The sequence below is a fragment of the Phyllopteryx taeniolatus genome, chromosome 19 (assembly GCF_024500385.1).
Source record: "Phyllopteryx taeniolatus isolate TA_2022b chromosome 19, UOR_Ptae_1.2, whole genome shotgun sequence".
Lineage (NCBI taxonomy): Eukaryota > Metazoa > Chordata > Actinopteri > Syngnathiformes > Syngnathidae > Phyllopteryx > Phyllopteryx taeniolatus.
In genome coordinates, this window is record NC_084520.1 from 18,656,904 (window position 1) to 18,683,611 (window position 26,708).

At 44.3% G+C, this 26,708-nt stretch overlaps 2 protein-coding genes across 6 annotated transcripts in view; one reads left to right on the forward strand and one right to left on the reverse strand.

The window, feature by feature from the left end:
- Positions 1 to 12,031, reverse strand: part of LOC133469130 (protein FAM171A2) — a 58,773-nt gene extending 46,742 nt beyond the window's left edge. For 2 of the 3 annotated variants that reach the window (XM_061755805.1, XM_061755804.1), the window contains exons 1-2: positions 11,777 to 12,031; positions 2,425 to 2,484 (exon numbers count right to left, since the gene is read on the reverse strand). In XM_061755805.1, the coding sequence (XP_061611789.1) occupies positions 2,425 to 2,484; positions 11,777 to 12,023 (307 nt within the window). In that variant the 5' untranslated portion in view covers positions 12,024 to 12,031. Of the gene's footprint in view, positions 1 to 2,424; positions 2,485 to 2,590; positions 2,860 to 11,776 lie in introns of those variants that run through there. The other variant, XM_061755807.1, reaches the window with a different exon arrangement.
- The window catches only part of kansl1a (KAT8 regulatory NSL complex subunit 1a), a 41,969-nt gene continuing 18,237 nt past the window's right edge, over positions 2,977 to 26,708 (forward strand). Inside the window, exons 1-3 of one of the 3 annotated variants that reach the window (XM_061755791.1) lie at positions 2,977 to 3,023; positions 9,501 to 9,587; positions 14,801 to 16,154. In XM_061755791.1, coding sequence (XP_061611775.1) covers positions 14,869 to 16,154 — 1,286 coding nt within the window. In that variant the 5' untranslated portion in view covers positions 2,977 to 3,023; positions 9,501 to 9,587; positions 14,801 to 14,868. Of the gene's footprint in view, positions 3,024 to 9,500; positions 9,588 to 12,293; positions 12,434 to 14,800; positions 16,155 to 26,708 lie in introns of those variants that run through there. The other 2 variants (XM_061755790.1, XM_061755792.1) reach the window with 2 other exon arrangements.

Sequence of the window (26,708 nt, forward strand, 5' to 3'; positions counted from 1 at the left end):
GAACGAAGGCAGCGATACCACTCAAAAACGCAATATTGCAGCACCGATCTGGAGCAGTTCACAATCCATATTTATCGAACAACATGACAAAAACATCCAACACTGAAATAAAACGCATCTGACTCACCAGAGATCCCGTTTAATAAATGTAGGAATAATGTGTACATTTCACTGCAGATGTGTTCCCGCGGCGAATCTAATGGAAGAACTCCTGAATGTGAAGGCCCTTGCAGATTGGATTGACATGGCAACACATATATGCTCAAATCCGATTGGACAAAAAACAAATCCAAGCTCCAAAAACTGTAAGAAGCGTAGCCAAGAGAAATGCTAGGAAATGAACAAAGCAGACTCCAAATTGAATACAATTTCCAGGAACAAATATGATCGTTCAGGTTGTAAATGAAGGTCGGCGCTCGTGATGGCGTTGAGGCCGGCAGAAAAGGTATTGCTCGTCTTTCTTTCAAATGTGATTTCAATCGGGACCAAACCGGATCCAGCTCAAGTCTGGCAGCCTTTCCACACGCCGAGTTGTGGAAACCAAAAGAAAAAAAGTCTTCAACAAGACAATGTGAAGGCACGCAGACTGGAGTCGCCATCAAGGCCAGCAAAGTGCTGCTTTTCGTAGCTGTCAATTAGCGCCATCTAGTGTCACTTTGTCGCGACTACAACGTGATGCTCGGACTGCTGCAAACTTAATATGACGTTGTCGTAGTCATGACTTATAATACACCCAGTATGTACACTGCATGACGCTTCTGTCTAGGCCATAAATTGAAGACATTCAAATGGAAGGTGGCACGCTGAGCACGTCCGCCTCACAGTTGTGAGGTTGTGGGTTCGAATGCCGGAGTTTGCATCTTCTCCCCGTGCTCTGCGTGGCTTTCCTCCCACATTCCCAAAACACGCACGCTAGGTTAATTGAAGACTCGTAATTCCCCTGAGGAACCATTGGCAGGTTGTTTGTTTCGACGTGCCCTGCGATTGGCTGACGACCAGTTCGGGGTGTAGCCCGCCTTTCGCCCGGAGTCTGCTGGGATAGGCCGGTGTTCGGAAAATGGATGAATGGATTCAAATGTAAATGTGCTCATACTATAGTCACATATTCGACAGTGACATTTGAGCAATGAGTGCAAATTGAGAGCTATAAATGTGACGGTGATTGAACATTTCTTTTATACACAGTACAATATTACAGTATTGCACAGGCGCCGGGAAGTTTTTATGTGTCCACTTTTATGATTCTTATAAGTCTGGTCATCCACATTGAGAAAGGGAATACGTTTAGAATCTTTGTACAAATCTGCCAGCACGTGGCTTTTTGTCAGTGCAAGGTGTGAATTATTGTTGTGAATATTTACGGATTCATGTTTGCACTTTCTAACGATAACATATTTGCACTGCAGAGGACAAAATATAGGATGAATATCAACGGACTCGGCCACCGAAGACAACAACAATGTAACAAACGACCTGGAAGTGAACAATAAAAAGTGTGGAAGTACACCACAATCAAATGTGCGTGGATGTGACATCCTTGCATGTTATGCATGTTCCTCTTGTGGAGGCATCTAAGCTTCCTACTGTGTTCTTTTCTGACACTTAATGATAACAACAATGCCTGAAATGAAATCGGTACTATTTGTTACTTGATTTGATTTGATTTGATCCATCCGTTTTCTTTACTGCTTCTCCTCACAAGGGTCGCGGGCGTGCTGGAGCCTATCCCGGCCGGCTATGTTCGGGCGACAGGCGGGGTACACCCCGAACTGGTCGCGAGCCAGTCGCAGGGCATTATCTTATTTGATTTGTTCACAAATGTTTTTTTTTTGCAGTAAAGTGACCAATCAAGCTAAAAAGATAGCGCCTAGTGAGACTAGAGTGGCTAGCACAACTGCCTTATCAGCCGAGTGAATCAGTCATCTCCGACTTATGACAGAAAACGTTCAGCAGTGTGGTACGAGTACCACTAGTGACACGTGAGCTCCCTCTAGAGGAACGTGAACGAATCACAGCCCAAGTGCACTTCAGTTGGACTGTATTTAACTTTGAAGATCAATACATTTGCATTTAATCTTTTACAAGTATTTGTTTTTAAACATGTATCGGTATCATTTTGATGTACCTTTTATGTACGGTACATTCGAATGGAATCGTGATTTAAGTCGTTCTTTTCTATATTAAAGCCCAGTGTTACCGAGCAGACTTCGCAGGCTTACAATATTAGATTTCAGACCTCTATCTCTTTGATGAACGCCGCTGAGGTCTACTATGCTACTGTATTTGAATTTCACTCATGATGGCGGTACTCAGACGGCTCCGTGTTTTGTTCACGTGGTACTTGCTGTATAAAGTTTAAGAACGGCTCACATAGAGTATTTGCCCAAGACAAACGATAGGATGAAGACGAATGAATGGACTCACCGCTGATGTTGGACTTGGAGGTCGACTTGTGGACGAGGAGGACCTGCCGGGTGTACATTCCTGGAAAAAAACACGTAACGTTCAAGCAAGTGCACAATGTACATCACAGCTACTAAACACAAAGTGTTTGGTTTTGTCAAAAACAAGTGTCGAGCTATTTACGTACATGTGCATGCATGCTACGGCATCTAGGCTTGCTGAAGTGTTGCCTTCTGACGCTTAACAACAATAACAAGGCCAGAAACCAAATGGGAAGTCTTTTTTTTTTTTACAGTCAAGTGGGAAATATAAGACAAAAAATAGCGCTCAGTGAGACTCGATTAGCTGGCGCATCTGCAGCGTATTGATGATTCTGCTTACGGTACAACTGAATCCGTTATCTACAACTTATGAAGGGAAACATTTGACATGTATACTATTGTATTTTCGCATCCTTTAAATTTCGTGCTACCAACTTTCGCCCACATTTCCGCTGTACGGAGCATTTGAACAGATTGGCAGCCGCGTGAGCCAATAGGAAGCCGGGAAACGTTGCCGCTGACCAATAGGAGCGCAAAGGGTGGTTAGCGCTCGTAAACGGGTAGTAAAAGCGCAAGCAGGTAAGAAACAATTTGATTTGCTTATTTGGTAGAAATCGGCAAACTCCACTCTTGTCAAGACCAAAAGAGCGATTTGCTCTAAACTTTAATTGTGCGGTCGGAGCAAGGCTGATATTTTTAACTGACTTTTCCATCGGGGGTTTTTGAGAAGTGGCTGTGGGCTAGCTTATTAGCATTCGCGTTAGCTTCACGCTAAACTGTTCAACCCTTGACAAAAAATATGAAATAATAAAAAATCGAATCAAACTCGTCAGCCATACAAGAAGTCCTGCTTTTAACGTACTGGCGCTTGTCACTTCTCATTGTTGGCATGAATGAACACGGACAACTTTTTTTTCACGGCAGTTAGCGGCACTGGGTTAGTATTGGGAAGCCTAGCGGTGAGCACTGCCGGCTTGCAGGCGCGAGGTTCTGGGTTGGAGTCTCTGCTCGAGCCCTCCTTTGTGGCCTTGGTGTGTTCTTTCCGTGCTCAAGTAGGGGTTTCTTCCCTCATTACAAAAACATGTTAGCATTGTATCTTCATTGAAGATGAACAAATTGCCCATAGATGGGGAAATGAGTGTCGATACAGTCCCCTCCAAAAGTATTGGAACGCCAAGGGCAATTCCTTTGTTTTTGTTGTATACTGAAGACATTTGGCTTTCAGATCAAACTTTCAGAGTTCCAGCTTTTATATCATGGTATTTACATCGAGATGTGTTCAACAACTCAGGACAGAGCACCTTTTGTTTGAAGCCACCCACTTTTCAAGTGAGCAAAAAGTATTGGAACAGACATTATTGAATGAACTTAAAAGTGAATAACATTGAATATTTGTTGGCATAACCCTTACATGCAATAACTGCATCAAGGCTGCGACACACTGACTTCACCAGACTGTTGCATTCTTTATTTGAAATGATTTTGCAGACCTTTAGTGCAGCCTCTTTCAGTTCTTGTTTGTTTCTGGGGCTTTCTCCCTTCAGTCTCCTCACCAAGAGGTAAAATGCATGCTCTATTGGGTTAAGCTCCGGTGACTGACTTGGCCAGTCTAAGACCTTCCCTCATTTCCCCCCCCCCGATGAAGTCCTTTGTTGTGTTTTGGGTCATTGCCTTGTTGCATGATGAAGCGTTTCCTTATTAGTTTGGATGCATTTTTCTGTAAATGGCCAGACAAAATGGTTTCGTAGACTCCAGAATTCATTCTGTTGCTCCAATCATGAGTTCCATCATCAATCAAGACGAGTGAGCCCGTTCCTAACGCAGCCACGCGAGTCCAAGCCATGACATGGCGTCCACTATGCTTCACAGATGAGCTTGTGTGTTTTGGATCACAAGCAGATCCTTTCTTCCTCCTCACTTTGGCCTTTCCATCACTTTGCTAGAGGTTCATCATGGTCTCATCAGTCCAGAAAACTCTTTGCAAAATCCAATCTGGCCTTCCGATTCTCTTTGCCGATGGTTCGCGTCTCGTGGTACGGCCTGTATATTTCTTCTGTCGAAGTCTTCCTCGAACAGTTGATTGTGATACCTTCTCCCCTGCCCCGTGGAGGTCGGCAGTGATGTCAGTCAGTGACTGTTGTCTTTGGGCGTTTCTTCACAGCTCTCACAATATTCATCAACTGCTGTCGATACCCTTGGCCGACCTGTTCGATGTCTGTTGCTCGGTACGCCGGTAGTTTCTTTCTTTTTCAGGAAATTCCAAATTGTTGTATTGGCTATGCCCGATGTTTGTGCACTTGCTCTGATCGATTTTCCCTCGTCCCTCAGCTTCAAAATGCTTTGCTTTTCTCTCACCTCTCTGGTCTTCACGTTTGCTTAACAGCAAACGCAGTTTTCACAGGTGAAACCCAAAGCCCAAAACGAGCACCGTCTAATGTTGAAGCAATCAATCTAAAAGGCAACACCTGAGCAACGAGAAACACTCCTCAGTAGACTTTACACCAATTTTGTCGGCCTTATCGGTATTGGCCTATAATTAGCATTTTATGCTGATCGGCTTTAATGTTGTAATTCGCTGATCCGATCAGTGACGTCATTGATGGGCTCCGCAAAAGACATTTACTCTGTACGTAAACATGACCGTTCTGTCGAATCATGCTCTAAAGTTTCGGTGTGGGTGAAGTCATTTAATTAAAAATAAAGTAATTGAATTACAGTAAGTTAGCACCCATTATTTCTGTCACGTTGTAATGTTGCTTTGACCTGACTGATTAGAATCCACGATCTGACGAGAGCATTGATTTCCAAGCTTTATGGAGCCAAGGAACATATTTTACAATTGAAAAATCTCACGGCACACCAACAAACAAAAATGTCACAAAAAGTAGATACATTAATTCCGGTATTTACGTCCTGCCATCTAATAGATGACCATTCATTTGTTCTGTCTGTCACTATGCCTCACTGGCAGAAATAGAGGAACAAAGATACATTATTTATTGTAAATAAAATTTTGGAGCAATTAAGTACGCAAGTATATACAGTAAATGAACAGGTCGTTTCAATAGACACATTCCTCCATCATGTGATCGGTTATCGTTTTTTTTAAACTCGGTCCCAAAAATGCTGATCGTCTAAAGCCGACACAGCAGTTCCAATCCTTCAGCTCATTTGCAAAGTGGGTGGCTTCAAACACAAGGTGCTGTCATGAGTTGTTTAACATATCTAGATGCAAATACCATGAAATAAAAGCTGGAATTCAGAATTGTTGTCTTATATTCATCTTTTGATCTGAAATCCAAATGTCTTCAGTATACAATAAAAAACAAAGGAATTGACCTTGCCGTTCCAATACTTTTGGAGGGGGCTGTATGTACCCCGACAGTGGGAGGAAAACGTATGTGAACCCTTCGGAATTTTTAACATTTCCGCATAAATTGGTCATCAAATGTAGTCCGATCTTCATCTAAATCACAAAAATAAATAAACATCCATTTTCTACAGACAGTCTGCTTGGTACCACACACACGCGCACACACAAAAATGTTTTCATATTTGTATAGAAAATAACGTGAACTTTGACAGGACAGGGAGGGAGGGAAAAGTAAGTGAACCCTTGAATTGAATCACTGGTTGACCCTTTGACAGCAATAAGTTCAACCAAAGGTTTCCTGCAGTTCCAGATGATCTGTGACGACGATCACGATGAATTTTGGACCATTCCTCTTTCCAAAACTGTTGCACCTGAGCGAGGTTCCTTGGTTGTCTGGTGTGAACAGCTCACTTGAGGTCCTGCCGCAGCATCTCAATTGGGGTTGAGGTCCGGGCTTTATATATAAAGGAAAGTCTTGATGTTCATCAGTCCACAGTTAGACAAATCGTCTATGAATGGAGAAAGTTCAGCACTGTTGCTTCTCTTTCAAGGAGTGGCCGTCCATTAAAGATGACTGCAAGAGCGCAGCGCAGAATGCTCAATGGGGTCAAAGAGAACTCCTAGGGCAGGGGTGTCAAAAGTCATTTTAGCTTGCGGGCCACATTCACCCCAATTTGATCTCAAGAGGGCTGGACCAGTATACCCGTGGCCCAGTAAGCTATAAATTACGACAATTAGATTTTTGGGGTGCACATAATTACAACATCATTTGGGAAAATATTCACATTTATTGATTATTATTTTGTTTCAAATCATATGAGCAATCTTAAATGTCATACAAATTTGTGCTATTTCAACAACAATACAAATGACTATTTTCATTTACAGATCACAGTAAATGTATAAACTGAATAAACCTTTTAGAAATCCTTTGAAATTGACATAAATTTCCACATCCATCTTGAAAGGCTTAATTGACTCATCACACCATACAAACTAAAGTGGGAACTTTTCAGAACGAAAGTGCAGTTATGCCACCGCCTTCTAAATGTACACCGGCAGATAAAATGAAGACAAAATAACCGTATTCGCTATATCCATTAAGGACATGCATATCCACAGGAATAACAAAATAGAAAGTGAAATGAGCTGCAAATTCCATCGTCGCCCAGTAGCGTGCCATAAAAAGCTGAAAACACAAACAATGAATCGATAGGAGGTTAGCATTAGTCAGCACAAACAATGAGCAAGCCCTCTCCAACGATTAGCATGCATCAAATTAGCTTGTAGCTTACACCTCACTAAAGAAGAAGCGACTTTCAGCTTTTTCCTGTCACAGCGAGCCACTGGCATGATTTGTTTGTCTGACGTAACCCAACCCTTTTTATCCGGGCTTTCATAAACCCACGTCCCAATTAACTTCATAAATATCTTTTTACCTGCACGTGCACATTCGTATATGAAATTACTTAACAAACAAGACATACGATATGATACATATTTAGGCATTGCTTCACACACAGTCTCACTCTCTTACTGCATCTGAATCGGAAGTGTGCCCTGCCCTGCCGATCTTTTCTCTCTCTCAGCTTCGTGCACATCACGTCAGGTGCCTCACAGCACCTCCGGTTCTATGGTGCTTGTGTCAGAATAAAAGCGTGAGTTTCAAAATAAGAGTCTATATGTATAAATGGACTAAAACCTGCCTGACGGGGAGAACAATGCCCACGGGACGGACTGGATACCCTGACGGGACGTATGTTTGACATCCCTGCCCTAGCGTGTCAGCTAAAGACATCTCGACAAATCTACCATACATCAAACAGAAACAAGACTGGGGTTCATGGGACAAGACCCAAGGAGGAAGCCATTGCTCTCGAGAAAAAAGATTGCTGCTTGTTGGAAGTTTGCTCAAGAGCACTTGGATGTTCCACAGCACTACTGGCAAAATATTCTGTGGACAGATGAAACCAACGTGGAATTGTTGAGGAGGAATACGCAACGGCTTTTGTGGAGCAAAAATGGAACAGCACACTAACATCAAATCCTGATCCCAACTGCCCAGCGTGGTGGAGGGAGCATCATGGTATGGGTGCGCGTTCTATGATCAATGGAAAAATGAATTCACAATTTTCATCATAAAGATATTTTCTCGAAGAACTTGAGGCAACAGTTGACCGTGATTCAAAACACAGAAGCAAACCAACAACAGAATGGCTTCATGAAAGTCCTGACCTCAACTCCATTGAGATGGTGTGGGATGACCTCAAGAGAGCGATTCACAGCAGACATCCTTGCAGGAGTCTTGCTGAACTGCAACAGCAGTTGTTCTGATCTGCAACTACAGGAAACGGTCGCTTGACGTTATTGCTGTCAACCAGTTATTCAATCCGTGGGTGTGCTTGTTTTGTCCTCCCTGTCCTGTCAATGTTTCCATGTTATGCTCTAGAAAAATAGAAAAACATAATTGTTTGTGTGGCATTAGTTTACAGGTCAGATGACAAAGATGTTATGGGGTCAGTTCAAATTCATATTTGCATTGTAATACATGCACGTCACTTCCAGCAAGCTTTCAACCGTAGTTTAGCTAAAAATGAGGTTTCTATGATGCGTATTGAGTCCTCCCCGAAAATACCCGAAGCGCAAGACGGCGGGGTGCGGTTACTCTAGCCACCGCAAGGGCTACCGGAGGCGACGACATAATTGACGCAAACGGCGCGCTACACTCTATACGCAATGACGAGCACCGTGTTGGAATATGTGGAGGGGGAGGATTTCGACTTACAACGTCAAAGCGTACGTTTGAGCCGATCAGACAGTGACGACGACGAGCAGCCAAGTAGCAGCTGTGCAACAGAAAAAGAGAGCGGCCGCTGGCTCGATGCCTTTTTATACAGTCATGGCTTGAAATAATGCCACCCCAGGGGTGCCAATATTTTTCCGCACAACTATACGCATTATATATTCATATATGTTTCTTTGACATAGTATGCAGTATTCCTATATATTGTGTGCCCCTCGCTCGAGTTGCGTTATGTGTCTGTTGGCTCGTCATATAGGCCAAAGTACAGACGACAGTACTGAAAACTCTTTTTTTTTTTTTTCCCCCTCCACAATAAACCATTGTGACATCGTTAAATCACACGACAACAAATTTACAAGGATGGGAACAACGGCATGGAACAATAGCACACAACGCCGAATGAACAGGATGTTTGGCTTGTGTGACGTCACAGCGCCGGAAAGAGACGAAGACCGGAAGGCGCGGGATGCAAAGAGCAGAAGGGGCATTTGCTTCATATTTATCGATTTAACTGCTGTATAGCTGCTATATAATTTGAAATGGCAGTGGTGGTTTGTAAAGGGGTTCTATAGAGTTATCAAGAAAATGTTTGAAATCTTTGTCCTCTGACCTTTAAGCAGACTCTGTTTATTTATTCTCGTCATTTAGATGACGAGCAAGCAACATTTGCCGAGCAATTTATGCAGAAATTAAATAAATTCCAAAGGCTTTTCAAACTTTTCCTGGTACTAGATATTTGCCGGGGTGTCAGGCGGGATCGGTTGCAGTTACCCGCCACCCTGATGACGATGAGCGCTGCAGAAAATGCATGAATGGATGTTACAACTGCTGTAGACATATTCATTGCAAACGATTTAACGTGACGCTTCTCTCACTTCAGGTGCCGCGCGGTTGCGGTTTCCGACGTCTCCGTCGGACTTTTGAAGTCATGGAATATTTCACCCGGTCGACGAGCATGGACTCGAAGGTACGCCGTTCTTTGCATGTTTTCCTGTTGTTGGGAAAGGGGAGCTCCGTGATCACACCTGAGAGGGTGTCAATAAACAACTTCGGGTACGCTCAGGGAAGGCAGAAGAACACGCGCCGCACTCTTGCTACAAGCGACACGGTGCGTTCAGAGTGGGTTTACAACGCAGGAACTTGCATTCACAACCCATGCCGCGGCACATGAATTGTTTTTCTTCGATTATAAAATGTTTCTGCTCATGATATGTCAAAATCTAAATACACACACGTCTCGTCACACATTCGTCACGTGCTGTGCTGCACGTCGACCCGCTGTTAGGATTGTGCGTCACAATGATTTATACACGCTGAACGTGCAGTCGCTTCATTTGCCCCACATGGATAAGCTCCTCCCACCTCAGCCCTCTTCAGCGGGGTCGTCGGCGCAATACGCAGAGCTGCCAAATGTTACGGAATGACCGTATTTTGTTACGGAAATCACTGAACGTTGACTCGTTACGGCTGTAATACTGATTGTTCCGGATATTTGGGAGGGGAAAAAAAATCAACAATCCAGTGTCTGACATTATCAGCGCGTCCACACGGAACAGCTGCTCGGTGCACGCTATTTTATTCCGCCACCCGGCTGCCAAGCCACGCAGGCAGAGGTTCTCTTTTCGTCCGGTGTCAACGCATTAAAATCACTGATCATCATCTCTATACTAGCGAATAAGCTACACTACTTAGCGTGCTTCTGACAAAAGTGTCACGAAGGGAGCACGAAGAGTGGCTAGGCAAAGACACATGCTAATTGCTAAGATATCGTTACAAGCAGTTGCAAAACATTGAAAGAATTGATTTAGTGAAACAATACATAGGTCTGGCTGGAACCACATTTTCATGGAGAGTAAACAACTTTGAAGAACAAAATAGCAGGCTAATTAAAATGGTAAATGGACTAGCACTTTATCCACACCATCACAGTGCCCAAAGCGGTTTACAAGGCCTCACATTCAGCCACTCACACACACATTCATACACCAATGGGCGGCTGCTGCCATGCAAGGTGGTGCCAGGCGCACTGGGAGAAATTAGGGTTCAGTGTCTTGCCCGAGGACACTTCGACGTGCGGACAGTCGTTGCCGGTATTTGAACCAGAGACCGTTCGGTCACCGGACGACCTGTTCTACCTACTGAGCTACAGCGGCCCACATAATTAATGTTTCTAAAACTACTCTGCGCATAAAATAGTTTAGCTTTTTTTTTTTTTTTTTTTGCATGTAGTGCGAAGGAAAAAAAAATCACTGTCCACACTATCAAAAAGTGGTCCTGCAGCTTTGCTAACATCACTTTCCGAACTGACAGACAAAAATGCTAAATTAGCTAATGATAATAACCATAAAAAAAAAAACACCTTCAATGGATGCGTGGGCTTTTTCTTCGGATTGGACGGAGAATTTTTTAATGCCAGAAGCTGAACTTGGTATTCACCACCAATCATTCTTAGAACTGACAACATCAAACAATTCTCTGAAATAAGACCAAGGATGAGGAATATCTTGCTTCTCTGAGTGGTCGTTGAAGCGCTCTGTTCCTCCGTGTTGCTGTGGCCCATTTTTTGCTGTGCCCAAGAGCTCAACCTCTCTTTTTTATGTCTTGCAGGTTGAAACCAACCAATTTTCATGGGTAGAAAAGTACACATACCTTTTTTTTTTTTTTTATTAGGGATCGGGGGAAATAGGGAGGGAATGTAAAAAGCGTTCTGAAAATAAAATACTCTATTAAAAGTACAGATACCTTAAAATGTACTTAAGTACAGTAACAAAGTAGCCACCAGTAAGTATTTTTCTGAACAGAAGAAAATTGAGTGAAGTCAAAAGCTTTCTGAAGAATAAATATGAAGTAGCCACAAGTGTTTTTGTGAAAAATGGGAAAATTAAGTCAAAAGCTTTTAGAAAAATACTCAAAAGTACAGATACCATTAAAATGTGCTTGAGTACACTACAGTAAAGAAGTACCCACCATTGTGTGTTTTGTGAAAAATAAGAAAATTAAGTCAGTCAAAAGCTTTCAGAAAAATACTCAAGTTACAGATGGCTTTATATTTAGTTAAGTACGGTAGCAAAGTAGCCACCACTTATTTTTTTGTGAAAAAGAAAATTAGGTACAAAAGGTTTTCGAAAAATAAGTATTTAAGTAAAGTACAGATACCTGGACGTGTATTGGAGTCCAGTAACGAAGTAGCCAGAACTAAGTGCTTTTCGTGAAAAAAGAAGAAAATGTGATCTTTGAAGCCTTTATGTCGCTTTTTTTTTGTTTGTTTTTTTGGGGGTGCCCCTCGCGGCGAGCTCTGGTATTGCGTCCGCTCTCCCGCCTGCTGGCAGCAGCAGTCCGCGCATGCGCACACTCGCGCTCGTGTGTTTGTCAGCTCAAAGCCGAGCGAGCAGCAGGCCGCCATTTTCTCAGCGTCTCTCCCTAAAAGCGGAGAAAAAGACGAGCGTTCAACGGCCGTCCGGACAGCATTCCGCCTGTCGCAAGTCGGAAATTTCGCCAAGTGTCGTCGCGAGATGCTCTCCTCTTGACCCAGTCGGGGCCCTGGGAGGACTTGTTCGACGGCCTTGCGCTGAAATTGGCGAGCAAGGTGTAGCTCGTTGATTCGTCCATTGCCTCAATCCGGAACGAAGCCGAGTGGCCCCCGTCAGGCGGGCCCCCGGTTGTATTCTGCGGACACATTAATGGCCTAGCGGTCGATTCCAGCCGCCTTTTTTTTGCCCTTCTTCCCCCCCCCTCTCCCCTCTCACCCAGCCCGCGGAGTGCAGCAGGGAAGTGTTCGCCGAATTCCCTCGGATAGTGCGAGCTCGTCACGTGGTAGGTTCCTCCTTTTTTCTTTGTTAGCCGCAGCTAGCTTCGTGTCGTTCGTCTTCCTGCCTGGCGTCCGTCCGTCGCCTCCTCCCAACTTGTCCGCGCTTTCATGCTCCCACTAACCCGAACTCTAACCCTCGACAACGTCGCCCCGTCTCGCGCACACCAAAGCGTTAGTAACGCCAGTAATCGGCCAAATGTCGCCTTGCATAATGAGCTGCGCCTGCCCTCCCGCCCGCGGATGGTGAGCCGTGGAACTAAGAAACGTTTGTCGGTTCCCACGCGAGGGTTCTCGTAAGGATGCTCAGGGTGGGCTTGCGGCTGCTTTTGGGGCTCTCGTCGGGTTTGTTGCATCAGCAGCAACAGCACAAGCTAGCGGAGCTAACGTTAGCAGCAGCCTTAGTGACATTTCTTCATCTCGTGCGTTTTGTAAACAGCAAGACGTTTGGATCTTTCCACATTGATTGGCCCGCACTGAATGCAGCACGACGGCCGTGTTTGTGTGCTAAAAGGCACATTACATAATGTGCGCTTCGGAAGTCCCAACATGGCGTAGTGAGTGAGTGAGTAAGTGAGCGAGTGGCGCCCACTGGAAGCAAAGTGCGGCGGCGACGACACAGTGAGGCCGTTCATGTCGATGGGATGGCAAAGGCGTCATGTTCATCACCGAGTCCACCTTTCAACTCCTTTGACACAATCTCCTTCACATCCACATTGTGGACGAGACACGATGACGTCATGGGGCCTAAATCCACCCCGTTTAGCAGGACACATGGAGCCTGGCTTGCTGGTTTTTCTTCTGCTTGCATTTGTGTGTGTGTGTGCTTTAAAGAATGTCTAGCATTTAGGAGCACATATGACTCCTTGAGTAGATATGATGATGTTTATGTCAGGGCTACTAAAGAAAACTTAAAATGAGTCCTCGAACTTGGTTTTGCAGTTGGTGTCCAGAAGACTTGCGAGTGTAATTTTCCACTCATCCTGAAGACTAATACAACCTGTAGTGTGACGAGCACACAGTGAGCACATCAAATTCTTTTAAACTCTCCCATAACACACAAATAGCCAGGGGGGGGGGGGAATGGATGACTCAAGAACATTAGCTATTCTACTGCTCTTTTCACCAATAAGATTATGTAATTTAACTTTTTTTTTTAGGCAGGTGACGCCGTTTCAAACGTCACGGGCATATTGACGAGTCCATATGGAGAACCCCACCCTTGGAATTTCGGCCCATACCAGCGTATTGGTGGATATTTTGATCTGAAACTTGTCAACCAATCGAAGAAGGGCTTCCCCAAGTAACAAATGAAGCCAAAGGGTCCTGGAGATATATTGAGAAATTATACAGTTTTACTCAAATTTGAAAGGGTTTTTTGGACCAGATTCTCTTTAGGCAATATCACACACACACACAAAACTTAATTTCTACGGAACCCATCATCCAATATCCTAAATTGTTGGTGAGTTGTGCTCGTGTTGAAGTGGCCAGTCCAACCAGAATTGGCATTTTGCCAGACTGTCATTTGTGAAATCTTGTCACATTGCAAGTTCTAGCGGTTTGGGAGCCTGGAATGAGAGAATGATTTCGAACACAGTTACTGCGTTCCCAATCATTCACTCATTCCTTACTCCCTAATCACTAAAAAGGTTTTTTTTTTGGTGGACGTTTTATGGCGCTATCTAGGTCCATAAGTTGAAGTCACCAGTCTAACCAGCTCAGCATTTTGACAGACTGTCATTTTGGGGAAATGTTGCTAACACAGAGCTACCAACGTATAAAAATTCACGTCCCGAACAATTTGTCCAAACTTTTTTGGAATTTCCATATTTTAAGAATTTTGTCAAGAACATTACTGTGGGGCAATCATAATCCTAATCGTTCATCAATTATGGCTTCAATATTTGTCATTTTAATGTTTTTATTATATTAATCTCGTAATGGTGGACGTAGTTGCAGCCTGAATCAAGATACCAGTATATGAGATTTTGACGTGCCATCATCCAAAATATATTTCTATGGAATTATTCACCTTTTGCCAATTCTGTTTTCAACCCTGGTAACAAAAAATAAATAAATAAGCAAGTCTATTAAATCAGATTAATCAGATCTCAAACGTCAAAATTAAAACTCTGCACTAAATTTTGCTAACAAACTAACATTGCTGATAGATTCAATTGGATGGTTTGTTTAGTTTATGCATGGTCTTCTCTTGCATGCTATTTATATTACATTCACTTGTGCTGTAAATAATCATAATTTGAACGTTTGTATCTTTGTTCCAAGTATGCATTCGCTCATCCGCTTAAGGACCCCCCCGACTGAAAGAAAGGCGTTCACGTATTTACTGTGTTTGCCTCTCTCGTACCCAGGCTGTCCTCCAGGGGGGCGGTAAGCGGTGGGTGTGGAGCAGGCCGCCGTGCCCGTCCCTCTGCACTGCATGGCTGCGATGGCGCCCGCTCTTACCGACGCCCCAGCCGAAGCTCACCACATCCGCTTCAAACTGGCTGCCCCGTCATCGAGCTTGTCGCCAGCCAGCGCCGAGAACCACCCCAACGCCAGCAACATCCTCATCCACGGCAGCGGCCCCCCCAAGTGTAAGGTGGCCCCCGAAGACACGCGTCCCCTCGACTTGTGCGGCGGAGACCAGGATCATCATCACCAGCAGCAGCAGCAGCCGCCGACCTCCCAAGGAGACTCCCTAGGGAAGCTCCAGCCCCTGGTGGCGTCATACCTTTGCTCCGATGTGACCCCCGTGCCCTCCTCTAAAGAGTCGATCACGCTGCAAGGGGTCCTCATCAAACAGTCGGTCTTGAAAAGTCACCGAATCCTGCCCGGCTCCCTGCTCAACGGCGGAGACTTCCTGTTGAGGAAGCGGCACGCCATAGAACTTTCCGGAGGCCAGCTCAAAAGCCTCATGAGTGGCAGCGCCAACGGCGGCGGACAGCCGGTGGCGCCCGTCAACGGCCTGGCCAAGAAGCTGGCCGCCGTGCCCGGCTCCGGCTGCATGATGGCGGCGCTGAATGGGGATAAGGCTCCGGCGCACTCGCACGCGCCGGACACGCCGGCTCCCGTTCCCGCCAAAGGAAGCCTTAACTGCAAGCATTCCCCGGGAGTTTGTCCAAATTCGCAACCGTCGACTCTATCTCCCTGTTCCCACGGCAACCACGAACCCGGGGGCGACGACGCAAAATCGGCGGCGCAGTCACACGCTACCGACCGCGAGAGGCCGGGGTGCAGCCAGGGGTGCTCCCCATCCCGTGCGTCCCCTTCGGACGCCGTCGACGCTCAAGTGGGGGAGCGCGCGCGCCTCAGCAGAAGCCGCCAGGCGGAGATCGAAGGTCGCCTGCGGCGGTTGCGTAAGCGCCTGCAGGTGGTCCAGGCCAAGCAGGTGGAGCGCCACGTTCAGCAGCAGCTGGGCGGATTCTTGGACTCGGCCGTCAGCCGCCTGTTGGCCGGAGGCCGCAAGGACCACGCTGGCCCTGCCGCGCCCTGGAGGACGGGACGCCACTCGAGCTTGAACAGCAGAGACGGCCTGGGACGCTTCCTGAAGAGCGGCACCGTGCCTTTGGAACTGGAAAGGTTGTATCTGAGCGGCTCGGCCAACCTGCGTTCGGTGGAGAAAGCCTTCGACTCGGACGTGACGGAGAGCAGCTCCGGGGGGGACTCGGACCTGGAGGAGGAGGAGCTGAGCCGAGTGGACGTCGAGCAACGTCATGTCAAAATGTGAGTAAGAAACCCCTGTTTATCGGGTGGGATAACAGCCCCGACCCCAGAAAAGGGCTTTCCAAATCAGTAGTAACACTCGCCAGAAATCCATAATTGAGTTGATTTTGAAATATTAAAGCAAAAAAAGTAAGCAACTACAGTTTGAAATGTACAGACGCTTTAAAATAACTAGATTTAGAACTAAAGTGATGGAAATAAGTTTAGTAGTGAAAGGTGTGATGTTCTAGAAGGTAGATACTTCAAGAATCATTTAGAAGACTGCTGAGTTATCTGAAATACAAAGTAACGCGTTACTTTTCCCTGGGAAAGTAATTAGACTACAGTTACTTCTTCAATCCAACAATAATGTATTTTCGCGACCATAAGGCGCACCGTATTAAAAGGCGCAGTCTCCGTTACGGGGTCCATTTCTGTATTTAACACATACATAAGGTGCACCATATTATTGGGCGCAAGCATGGAAAAACATACGCTAGCTTAAGACATACGGTAGCATGCATGCACGCTAAAACATCCGCTAGCATGCATGCTAGTGTATGTTTCTAAAAAGGCAGCGGGAGCAAAACTGAGTTCGGTTGTACTTTATTGAAGTATTTAACAATGTACTCACACTATTTTTTTGATCAATCCTCATCCAAAAATCCATCCAAGTCCTCATCATCTGTATCCGAAATGAACAGTTGGGCAAGTTCTCCATCAAACATGCCGGGTTCCCTCGCGTCATTGTCGTTTTCCTGCTTCCTCCACTTGCGAACCATGGATTCGTTGATCTTGAATTCTCTCGCAGCTGCTCAATACCCAGTGGTCCTCCGCGTAACTAATAGCTTGCAGTTTAAACTGCTTTGTAAGCATGTCTCTTCGTAGGTGCCATTTTCAGGGGTCCTTAGCCAAACCGATGTTGTTTGCAGATGCCGGCACTATATACCTACTGGCGGCGTGCCTTTAGCGTCTTCTGTCACGCGCAACCTTCCCCCTTTAACGTCCGCATGCTGTCCTCAGTCACGTCCGCCTAATGGTCGTGAAAATAAGGTAGTTACTGTTGCATCATCAGTCTTTCCCCAAACAGTAATTTGTAGCTGGTGATTCAAACAGAGAGCAATCCAAGTGTGCGGTAGCATTTAACCTGGATCGCCCTTTTTTTTTTTTTTTTTTTTAACAAATAGAAGAAAGCGATTGGGAAGTGATTTTTGATTCTACAATGCTCGGTGCAGTACCAAAAAGTGCAAAGAAATGCACAATTTCACTGTCACCACACTATTTTGATTTTCCTTTTTAAAAAGTTTATTTGATTGTTGTTACTTTTTTACTTCCACATTAAGAATACAGTTTTGCTGGCGTGTTGAACGCACAATGCATTGTGGGTTAATTATTCATACAGAGTACTCGATCATCAATCGGTCATGGAGGGTAAGGACTTGACTCACTGAAGGACTTACAATACGTAGTTGAAATTATATTTACAATGAAAAGTGAGAACTCTCAACTTCCTCTGTGAGCTGGTTGAACGTGCTGCATGACTGACCACGTAAGAAAAAAATGTCTCGCTCTTGACGTCAAAATTACTGTGGTGGAAGCAATTGTGTGCGTGTGTGTGTCACTCACTTTCACGTTTACGTGCATGCACACAGACAAGCTCAGTTGCTTTCATGGACCACAATCGGCAGTGTACTGAGAATGGTGTGCTTGTTTGCGTTTAGGAACTTACTGTATTGTGCTGGCATGTCAAGGTTGCACTAAGTTGCTGATTTAATGTGGCTTCAACTACCGGACCATAAGCCCCACCTAAAAGTCTTAAATTTTCTCCAAAATGGACGGGGTGCCTTATTATGCGGCGCGCCTTATGTGTGCACCGAGTTCCAAAATCTGTAAATGTTGTTGTGTGACTTTAATAAGGCGGACGTGACTGACGTCATGCTGACGTTAAAGGGGGGAAGGGTGCACGTGACAGAGGACGCTAAAAGGTATATAGTTCCGGTATGTGCATCGGTTTGGCTAAGGACCCCTGAAAATGGCGCCTACGAAGAAGAGAGTTTAAACTGCAAGCTATTAGTTATGCGGAGGAACATGGGAGTCGAGCGGCCGCGAGACAATTAACGATCAACGAATCCATGGTTTGCAAGTGGAGGACGCAGGAAAATGAGCTTCGCCAAGTCAAGAAGACAAAGCTGCGTTTCCGCGGAAACAAGGCGAGGTGGCTCAAGTTGGAAGACCAACTCCACCAATGGATTAATGAGCAAAGAACAGCCGGGAGAAGCATCTCCACAGTCACCATTCGACTGAGTGACGAAGGAACTCCAACCGCTGGCCATCGGTGTAAACGGGGCGTTCAAAGTGAAGTTGGGAGCGGCGTGGGAGCCATGGATGACAGATGGCGAACACAGCTTTACTAAGTCGGAGGCAGCGCCGGGCGAGTTACGCCACAATTCGTGAATGCTCGGGCTAACGTGTCTGCTTGCACTGTTGTTCGAGCTTGAGTAAAAGCCGTCATCATTTCTGAGGAGCCGCCCGGCAACGAGACTGACTCCGACAATGACGAGCGGGAACCCTGGCGTGTCTGATGGAGAACTTGCCGGCTGTTCATTTCGGATACAGAACATGAGGACTTTGATGGATTTGTGGATGAGGATTGATCAAAAAATAACGTGAGTACATTGTTAAATACTTGAAAAAAGTACAACCGAGCTCGGTTTTGCTCCCGCTGCCTTTTTTTAAAAACATTGTTTTAGCGTGCATGCATGCTACCGTATGTTTTAAGCTAAAATAATTGATAATTTCCCACGGCACACCTGAAGATTTCCCATGGCAGACTAATGTGCCAAGGGACATGGTTGGCAATCACTGGACTAGAGAAGATACTCCGTATTAGGCTTTACACAATCAGGAGTTTTTGGGCCGATCACCGATCAAGTTTAAAAAAAAAACATAACAGATCCAATCACAAGATGGAGCAATGTATCCATTTACATGACTTGTTCATTTATTGTATATACTTTTGTACTGTATACTGAGTACTGCATCCATCCATCCATTTTCTGTACCGCTTTAGGTCAGATCAACATTACATGACCGAAATAATGGGTGCTAACTTACTGTAATTAAATTACTTTCATAAATACTGTTAATGACATCCTTACTCTTAACTTTCTCACTGTCCCGGCTATATGAACAGGTGTTGTCCAGAGTTTGCGTCCGTTTGGCTTTTCCCTTTTTTATTGATTTTATTATTTTGCCCACGCTGCGTTGCTTGAACACGGCATGCTGCTCCCTTGTGTACATTCTTCAGGTGCCCGATCAAATTTGTGTTGAAGCATTTAAATGACGTTCCCCACAACGTACTTCAGTTGTGCGCAGACTGCAAATAACTTGCATGTTGTTAGTCTGAGACACCGCAAAATAATCCCACACTGATGACCTGTTTTTTAACCGACAAGATTGAAAAAAACTTTATTGGCCGTCAGATAGTTGCAGTACTGCGCCACAAGACGTGACAAGGCTAAAAATAAACTATCTTTTGGATTCATACGGAACGGCGATGCGGAGTTAATTCAATGTCTTGTGCGGAGCCGATCGATGACGTCCTTAATCGGATCGGCGAATTATGGCATAAAATGCTAATTATCTGCCGAAACCGATCACCGATCAGATCGGCGTGAAGTCTACTCCGTATACAGTAAATGAAAAAGTGATTTCGACACATTGCTCCATCTTGTGATCGTTATCGGTTTCTTAAACTCGCTGATCGGCCCCCAAAAATCCTGATCGTGTAAAGCCTAAATATAATCCTTTTTTATGGTTAATATTGTCTGTGGTGTCTTGAGTCAGCGTGTTGCCCCAGTGATGTCGTATCCGAGACAACACAACAAACACTCGCTTTTCGTCGTCCATGTGCTTCACATGCCAGGCATGACCAATCAAGCCACGCTTAATCCGACTGTTGCGTTAGTGGAACAGCTGGATGCGCTCTCTTTTTTTTTCTTCGAAATGAATTGCCGAGTTATCGCATCAGGACTGTATCGGCAGATACTCAGTCAAGTGACTCTGACTTTGGTGCAAAAAAAAATACAAAAATGGACCACGGCTTGTGACTGGAAAAATTCAAAGGTTGCCACACTCAAGGTGCCACTCGTCTTGCACGCACGAGAGGTCTCGTAGCAGTTTAATTAAGGCCTTTTCACACTGCATTCAGCAAAGCGTTCTACGCCCTGGACTTACCCATTCATTGTGTGGGCGCTGAGGGGGCGTTGGCGCGTTTTTACGCAACGCAGAGAGCGTCTGAGGCTCAGCGTCGCGCCATCGGATAGAAAAGTTTCTCATCTGGAGCTTTGACGCGGTGATGTGAAAAAGCTCCTTCAATGGGAGCGGGGCTGATGGAGTGATTTCTGAGTGCGATTTTGCCGGACTTGTACTGTAAACGGGAAATGGAGGATGGCAAAATAATTGCTATGTCACAGTATCCTGAGCTTTCGACCACTAGAAAAATAATAGAGAGGTCCCTGCGGGAGGCTTTCAAAGCTGCATGATCAGCCTGAAGTACGCTTCGAAGCACTCCCTGGAACTACAAAGCTCATGAACGAGTTTACTCAGGAGTGTGAAATTAATATTGGACATTCCCATTCCTTTTTTTCCCCTTCCTGCTGCTGCATCACCACCACCTCCTTAAAATAAGCAAAGTTAGGGTTTTCTTTTCCAACAATGACAAATGCATAGTGCTGAGTTGCGGTCCACTCCCGACTTCCTTCTAGGCTGTTACGTCACCGCTTCCAAATATGGCATGGCCGCACCCCCGTTGCTGTCGTCGTTGCGCTTTGACGGGAAGGCCTTTCACACTGAGCAAGTGCAGTGTGAAAAGGCCTTTAGTTGGGGGGGAAAGGAAGCGATGAAAGCATACAGTATGTTGCTTGTCAGACAATGAAGAAAGACCCTTACACTAATGCTTCGATTTGGTATGCATCTCCATCCATTTTGTTGTCTCATATCAAAATGTCTCGAGTGGCTTCTGAGTATCCAATTAATGCCTAGATCAGACTAAATTTTAGCCCCGATATTGACCCGATTTACTATCCTGGGAAATTTCGCAGATTGAGCCCAGCATATTTTGTCGGGAATGACAAAACTTTTCGTGGTGTGACATAATCCACGACCAACGGTTTGGCCCTACGACGTCAAAATGAAAAGTCTAGCATATTTGATATTTTTTATTTTTTGGGGAGGGGGGGGTGACTTTCCGTGTAGTGTGACATAATGACAACTTTCCGAACGCGCACTTTGACGTCGACCAATAGGATTGCGTATAGTGACCGGCACTTCACCTCCCGTGCTTGCCATTCTAAACATACTTGATCGCCGTTGTCAACATTTCTTCATGTGCACAAACAAACAAATGTTTTAAAAAAACAAACAAATGTTAACCAATGCTTCACAACATGATTCAACAGAACGTTGCCATGTTTACGTACAAACCTTCCTGCCAACACTAGCTTGCTAGGGTATGTCATGTTTTGGTTCCTGCTTGCGAGCTGTATTGTATTAGAAGTACGTGAACATACCTCAAGCAGTCCTTGAATGAACAGCTCAAAACGTCCTCTCCTGAGCACCACGTTTTTCTGCATTTTGTTCTTTTTCCCCTCCGCACAATACATTTGGCGCCATCCACTGGGGATCTACTTATTTAAGTGATTCACTGCCAGATCTCCCAGTTGGATAATTGGTATATACAGTAGCTGCCTGTTAATGGCAGGAAAGAGGTAAATGGTGAGGCAGAAGGACTAGAGCAACGTGGTTGTCAATGCGAGCGAAGGTGGTGGAAGCATGTTGTACGAGTTTTGATTAAAGGGGCACAATAAATGGCGACTACGCGGCAGTTTGCAAGCCGCCGCTAAACACAACAAAAGAAGATGGCGACGACATCAAAGACAAATGTGAGAAAAGTTCGAAAGTGGGGGGTTATTTTAGACTGAGCAGAAAGGCAAACTGCTAACGTCTCAAGCAATGCGGTGGAAAAGCCAAGATGAATGTCGTGTAAATCAGTGAGTTTAACATTAATGCAATTGACTAGGATGTTAACCCTGCGGAGGACTACCGTTTCTATTAATTACCGTCCAATTTGTGTCCAGTTTTTTACGATGGTGATTAGTTGTGTGTGTGTGTGTGTGTGAGAGAGAGAGAGAGACTATAACGTGACTTAATTTCACGGTGCTTACTTGTCATGTAACAATTTTGCTCAGTAATTTAAGTACCATGAGACACGTGGCCAGTGTACGAGCATCATATCTGCAAGTGCAAGACATTTGGAGTCAAGTTTTTGAGGTTAAAAAAAAGATTGCATGCGGCACAGTTTGTCAAAAAAAAATTCGTTTCCTATCGACTTCATTTTAGTTTCGTTAGTCTGGTCTATCTTAACTCATTTAATCCCAGCCATTTTTCAAAAGAGAAACCCCCCTCAGTACCAGCCATTTTAGCCGATTTTGACCGATCTTTCAAGGCACACAGAATATTGTGTTCTATGGCTATATAAATGTGGAACCCAACAAAAAACAATTAGACCAATATTGTTCTATGGCTATATAAATGTGGAACCCAACAAAAAACAATTAGACTTCCAGCTTTCAAACCAAAAAAATGTTCTGCCTTTTTCCATTCTTAAGTAATTACCAGTAGAACATAGGTAAATTACCGTAATTTCTCGTGTATAATGCGCATTCCCCCCCCAAAGCAATTGTCAAAAGTCAATAGTGCACATTATACATGGGTATAGGGGCAAATGGAAAAAAAAAAAACTTTCACATTTTATAAATGTATGCTGCCATCTAGTGGTTATGAAAAAGCTGTACACTTTCATTCCAAAATGCCATCGCCACCTAGTGGTTATAAAAAAGGTGTAGCCTACACTTTCAATCCAATATGACAGGGGGAGGTATGACTGCATATATGTACAGCTCATAAGTTTACATACCCTGACAGAATTTGTGAAATGTTTTTTTTTTTTTTTTTTTTTTTTTTAATATAAATTTGACTGACTGAACAACAGCCACCATTGATTTCTTTATGGTTATGTTCTGTTGAATGACCATGCTTTTCTGAAAAGCTTACTGAATTTGAATCCCATTAAAATAAAATTAAATGTTTCACCTTGTCCTTCATGTTTTCTTTAAAGAATTGTACCCATCTTACAAATTCTGCCTGGGTAATCAAACATATGAGCACAACTGTGTGTGTTCTAATTTACTAAATAAAAGTAGGGCTGTGAATTTCAAAATAAGAGAGAGTAAATTAAGGAAAGTATTGTGTTCAAATAAAGTGCTTAATTTCAGAATAATTCTTTGAAAAAAGTCTAACAAAATACAGATAATACTTCGTTTTGATCATATGGGTAGAAGCAAAATCATGCATTATACATGGGTAGAAGGGTTTTCCAGAATTTTGAGGTCAACTTTGGGGGTTCGTGTTATACATGGGTGCGCATTATACACAAGAAATTACGGTAGACTAAAATTCCCCTCTGGCGACGAAAACCGAGAAAATTAGCTTTTTGTGAAAAGATGCATTTCAAGTATAACTTTGACACTAATATTTTTTGTTTTTGGGACAGCTCAAATATCTAAACAACTATACCACAACATAACACACACAAAAAATGTCTTTTTGACATAAAGATAACAGTTTATTTACAAATACAACACCAAGAACTATTTACAATTTTCACATTTGGAACAGAACTATGTGAATTGGAACTGTGCGTGTGTGTCTACAAAGAATCATTTTTTTTTTCGTGCGGTATGCAATGAAACTGGTACCTTTGTGCAAGGACACACAACATGCACTACCACCACGTTGTAGTCTCTCTACACCTGACTTGGCGCAGGCAGACCCGGCGTTTTCTTTGGCCTAGACTTTTTGTTGGTGGGTTTCCCATCAAGCCGACTTGGTGGGTCACTTTTGTAAGGTGCCCGAATTCGTTGGCGTTTCCCAGAGCCCCCTCCACATCTGACTCTTCCTCCTCTGCCACATGATGATGAGCGGTCCATGAGTCTGCTACCTTCATCATAAAACCCAGGAGAGAGGTACGTTTTGCTGGATTATTTTGCCTTGAAGAGGACATAGGCGTTGAAGATGCACATTTGAAAAAGGTCTGCTACTGATCTTTTGGACCAGTTGAGTGACCTTCGTATGGAGGGGTAGTAGGCTATGTTCTTGTCCAGTTTATCTACCCCATACATGTGAGCATTGTACTCCACAACACACTGGTTTGAGCAGACACACTTTTGTGTCCTTTCTTCCACACGTTCACTTCTTTCATCGCATTTTGGTGGCAAGTTGTCACCATCCTTACAATCCGCTTGTCCAGCCACGCAACCACCAGCATGTCTCCATTATGGCAGGAAACCTTTCCCTCTGCCCCCAAGCTACTCTTCTGTCGCTTCTTTGATAAGATCAGGTTCCCCCCGCAAACGTTGGTCTGTGCGTCAATCAGACGCTTGCACATGTCAACAGTTACAGAAATTGCCACGAATAATGTGTATCCATGTCCAGTGAGGCGATCGAGGAGCGTAAATGCAATATTGGACAGAGTACACAATTCGCCATGATAAAGTTGCATGCCGAAGCAGTACCCTGTTTTTGAATCATGCAAAATGTATGATTTCACAGGCTTCTGTGGCTTGTACAGCCTGAATGAGAGGCGCGCCCCAACTTCATCATACCCTCAACAATACAAATGTTTTCATACGGCTGATAGTGTCTTGAACTTGTCCACAAAGTACATTTGTACATTTTGTCCGGGGGATCATATGATGCATTTTTGTTGAAATGGAGGAACCGTGGTCGCGGTTCCTTGCCATAGCCTGGCCAAAAAAGGGGATCGACATCAAATGGTGTACAGTACAGACCAATATAACGCAACTGTTGGTTTCTGCACAATTCCTGTTATGAAACGCAGTCCAAAAAATGTCTTCAGCTCTTCAACTGAGACTGTTTTCCATGTGCTTGCTCGAGTGTGTTGGCAACTGACATAATTGTTGGCAAAAAGATTTGTTGCGTCAGCTATATGTTGGAGCAGCTCGTCGGTCAAGAACAGCTACAGGAAGTCGACCGGCGGATCCGACTCCAGCTCTGCAGCAGCATTCTGTGGTGCAGGGGTTGCCGTGAAGGGAATGTTTTTGGGTTGCCAATTATCAAAACACCAGCCTGGTTGATGCCCCACTTCTCAATGCATGACCTGTAATTTAGAGAAATACAAACAACTGCCATTTAAAAAATTGTTTTATTGCTGCAGTGTGAAGTGGAGAACGATGCTATTACTTGCCTTTCTTTGCTCTGCCAACACGTGTGGGAAAACTTTTGCTGGTGGATGCACGAGCTGTAATTTATAGAAATATGATAATTACCACAAAATACATTTTGTCGCTGCCGGGGGGGGGGGGGGCTTCACCCTTTTTTGCGCCGGTAACGCGACCAGTCGCGTCACCTCTGCTAATGGATCAGTCATCTGTAATTTTATAGAAATAAGCGTGATTACCACCAAATATTTTGTCACAGTTGCTACAGTGTAGACGTTCCCCGTCACACATCACATTTTGGATTTGGGGAAGGTTCTCTGTTACTCCCAGATGAATCCGGATCGCGGTGCGACTCACTTGTATCATTCTCGTTGTCTGAATCATCATTAGACTCGGGCGAAACGGACAGTGAGCTTCGTGAACAAGAGGCTTGCTCAGTGGTGGTGCGCTTCTTCCTCACAGAGCACCGAAGCCTCACAGTGTTGTTTTGACTCGTCTAACCTTCGACGACAATGACGATTTCTTCCCAAAACACTCCTCGATTTTCCCATGTTCTCAACTTTTTCACCACCTTTCTCCATGCCACGCTCCCCTCTTTCCTTTTCCTCTGCACTTCCTCGTGGTCTGTGCTGTTCTCTTATCAAATGCACTTCTGCCATCTAGTGTCTGTTTTTATGTGCATTAAAATTGCTCTCAGGCCTAATCCTTTGGCGAGGAGTGACGTCAGGCCCTTCTGTAACCTGTGGCGTAAAAGACGTAAAACTGCGTCTTTGGGATTAGGTGATCGAGTTTTAGAAGAAGTAAAACTACGTTTTCGGTATTAAATGAGTTACACGCACAGCCATGAACTGAGAGTTTTATGTTGTCACATCCTAAAACGCTAGCTGCTCAAGTGGAGTTGCACTTGGAGACTCCTTATGGCTTTTTTTAATAACTTATAAGAAATGCTTTGGAAAAAAATGCGAAGTTTAAATTGAAATTTGTTTTTTGTATTTGTTTTTAATTGCCTCACTGAAAATATTTCTAGATAAGAAAATAGTTTGCTGCTGTGAATTTCAGAAAGGAGTTATCTCCAAAAAGAAAAGAATTGGTCTTTCATTTATCAGCGAAATTGCTTTTTTTCTTGTGCATTCATAATTGCTCTTTAACTAAGCAAAAATCTAATTTATTCAAATACCCAATTATTTGATAAAAATCTTGGTAGGATACTCGTACTAAAACATTTGATAGTTAGTGTAGAGCCCTGATATGCATGTCAGGTGCAGGTATTTTTCCC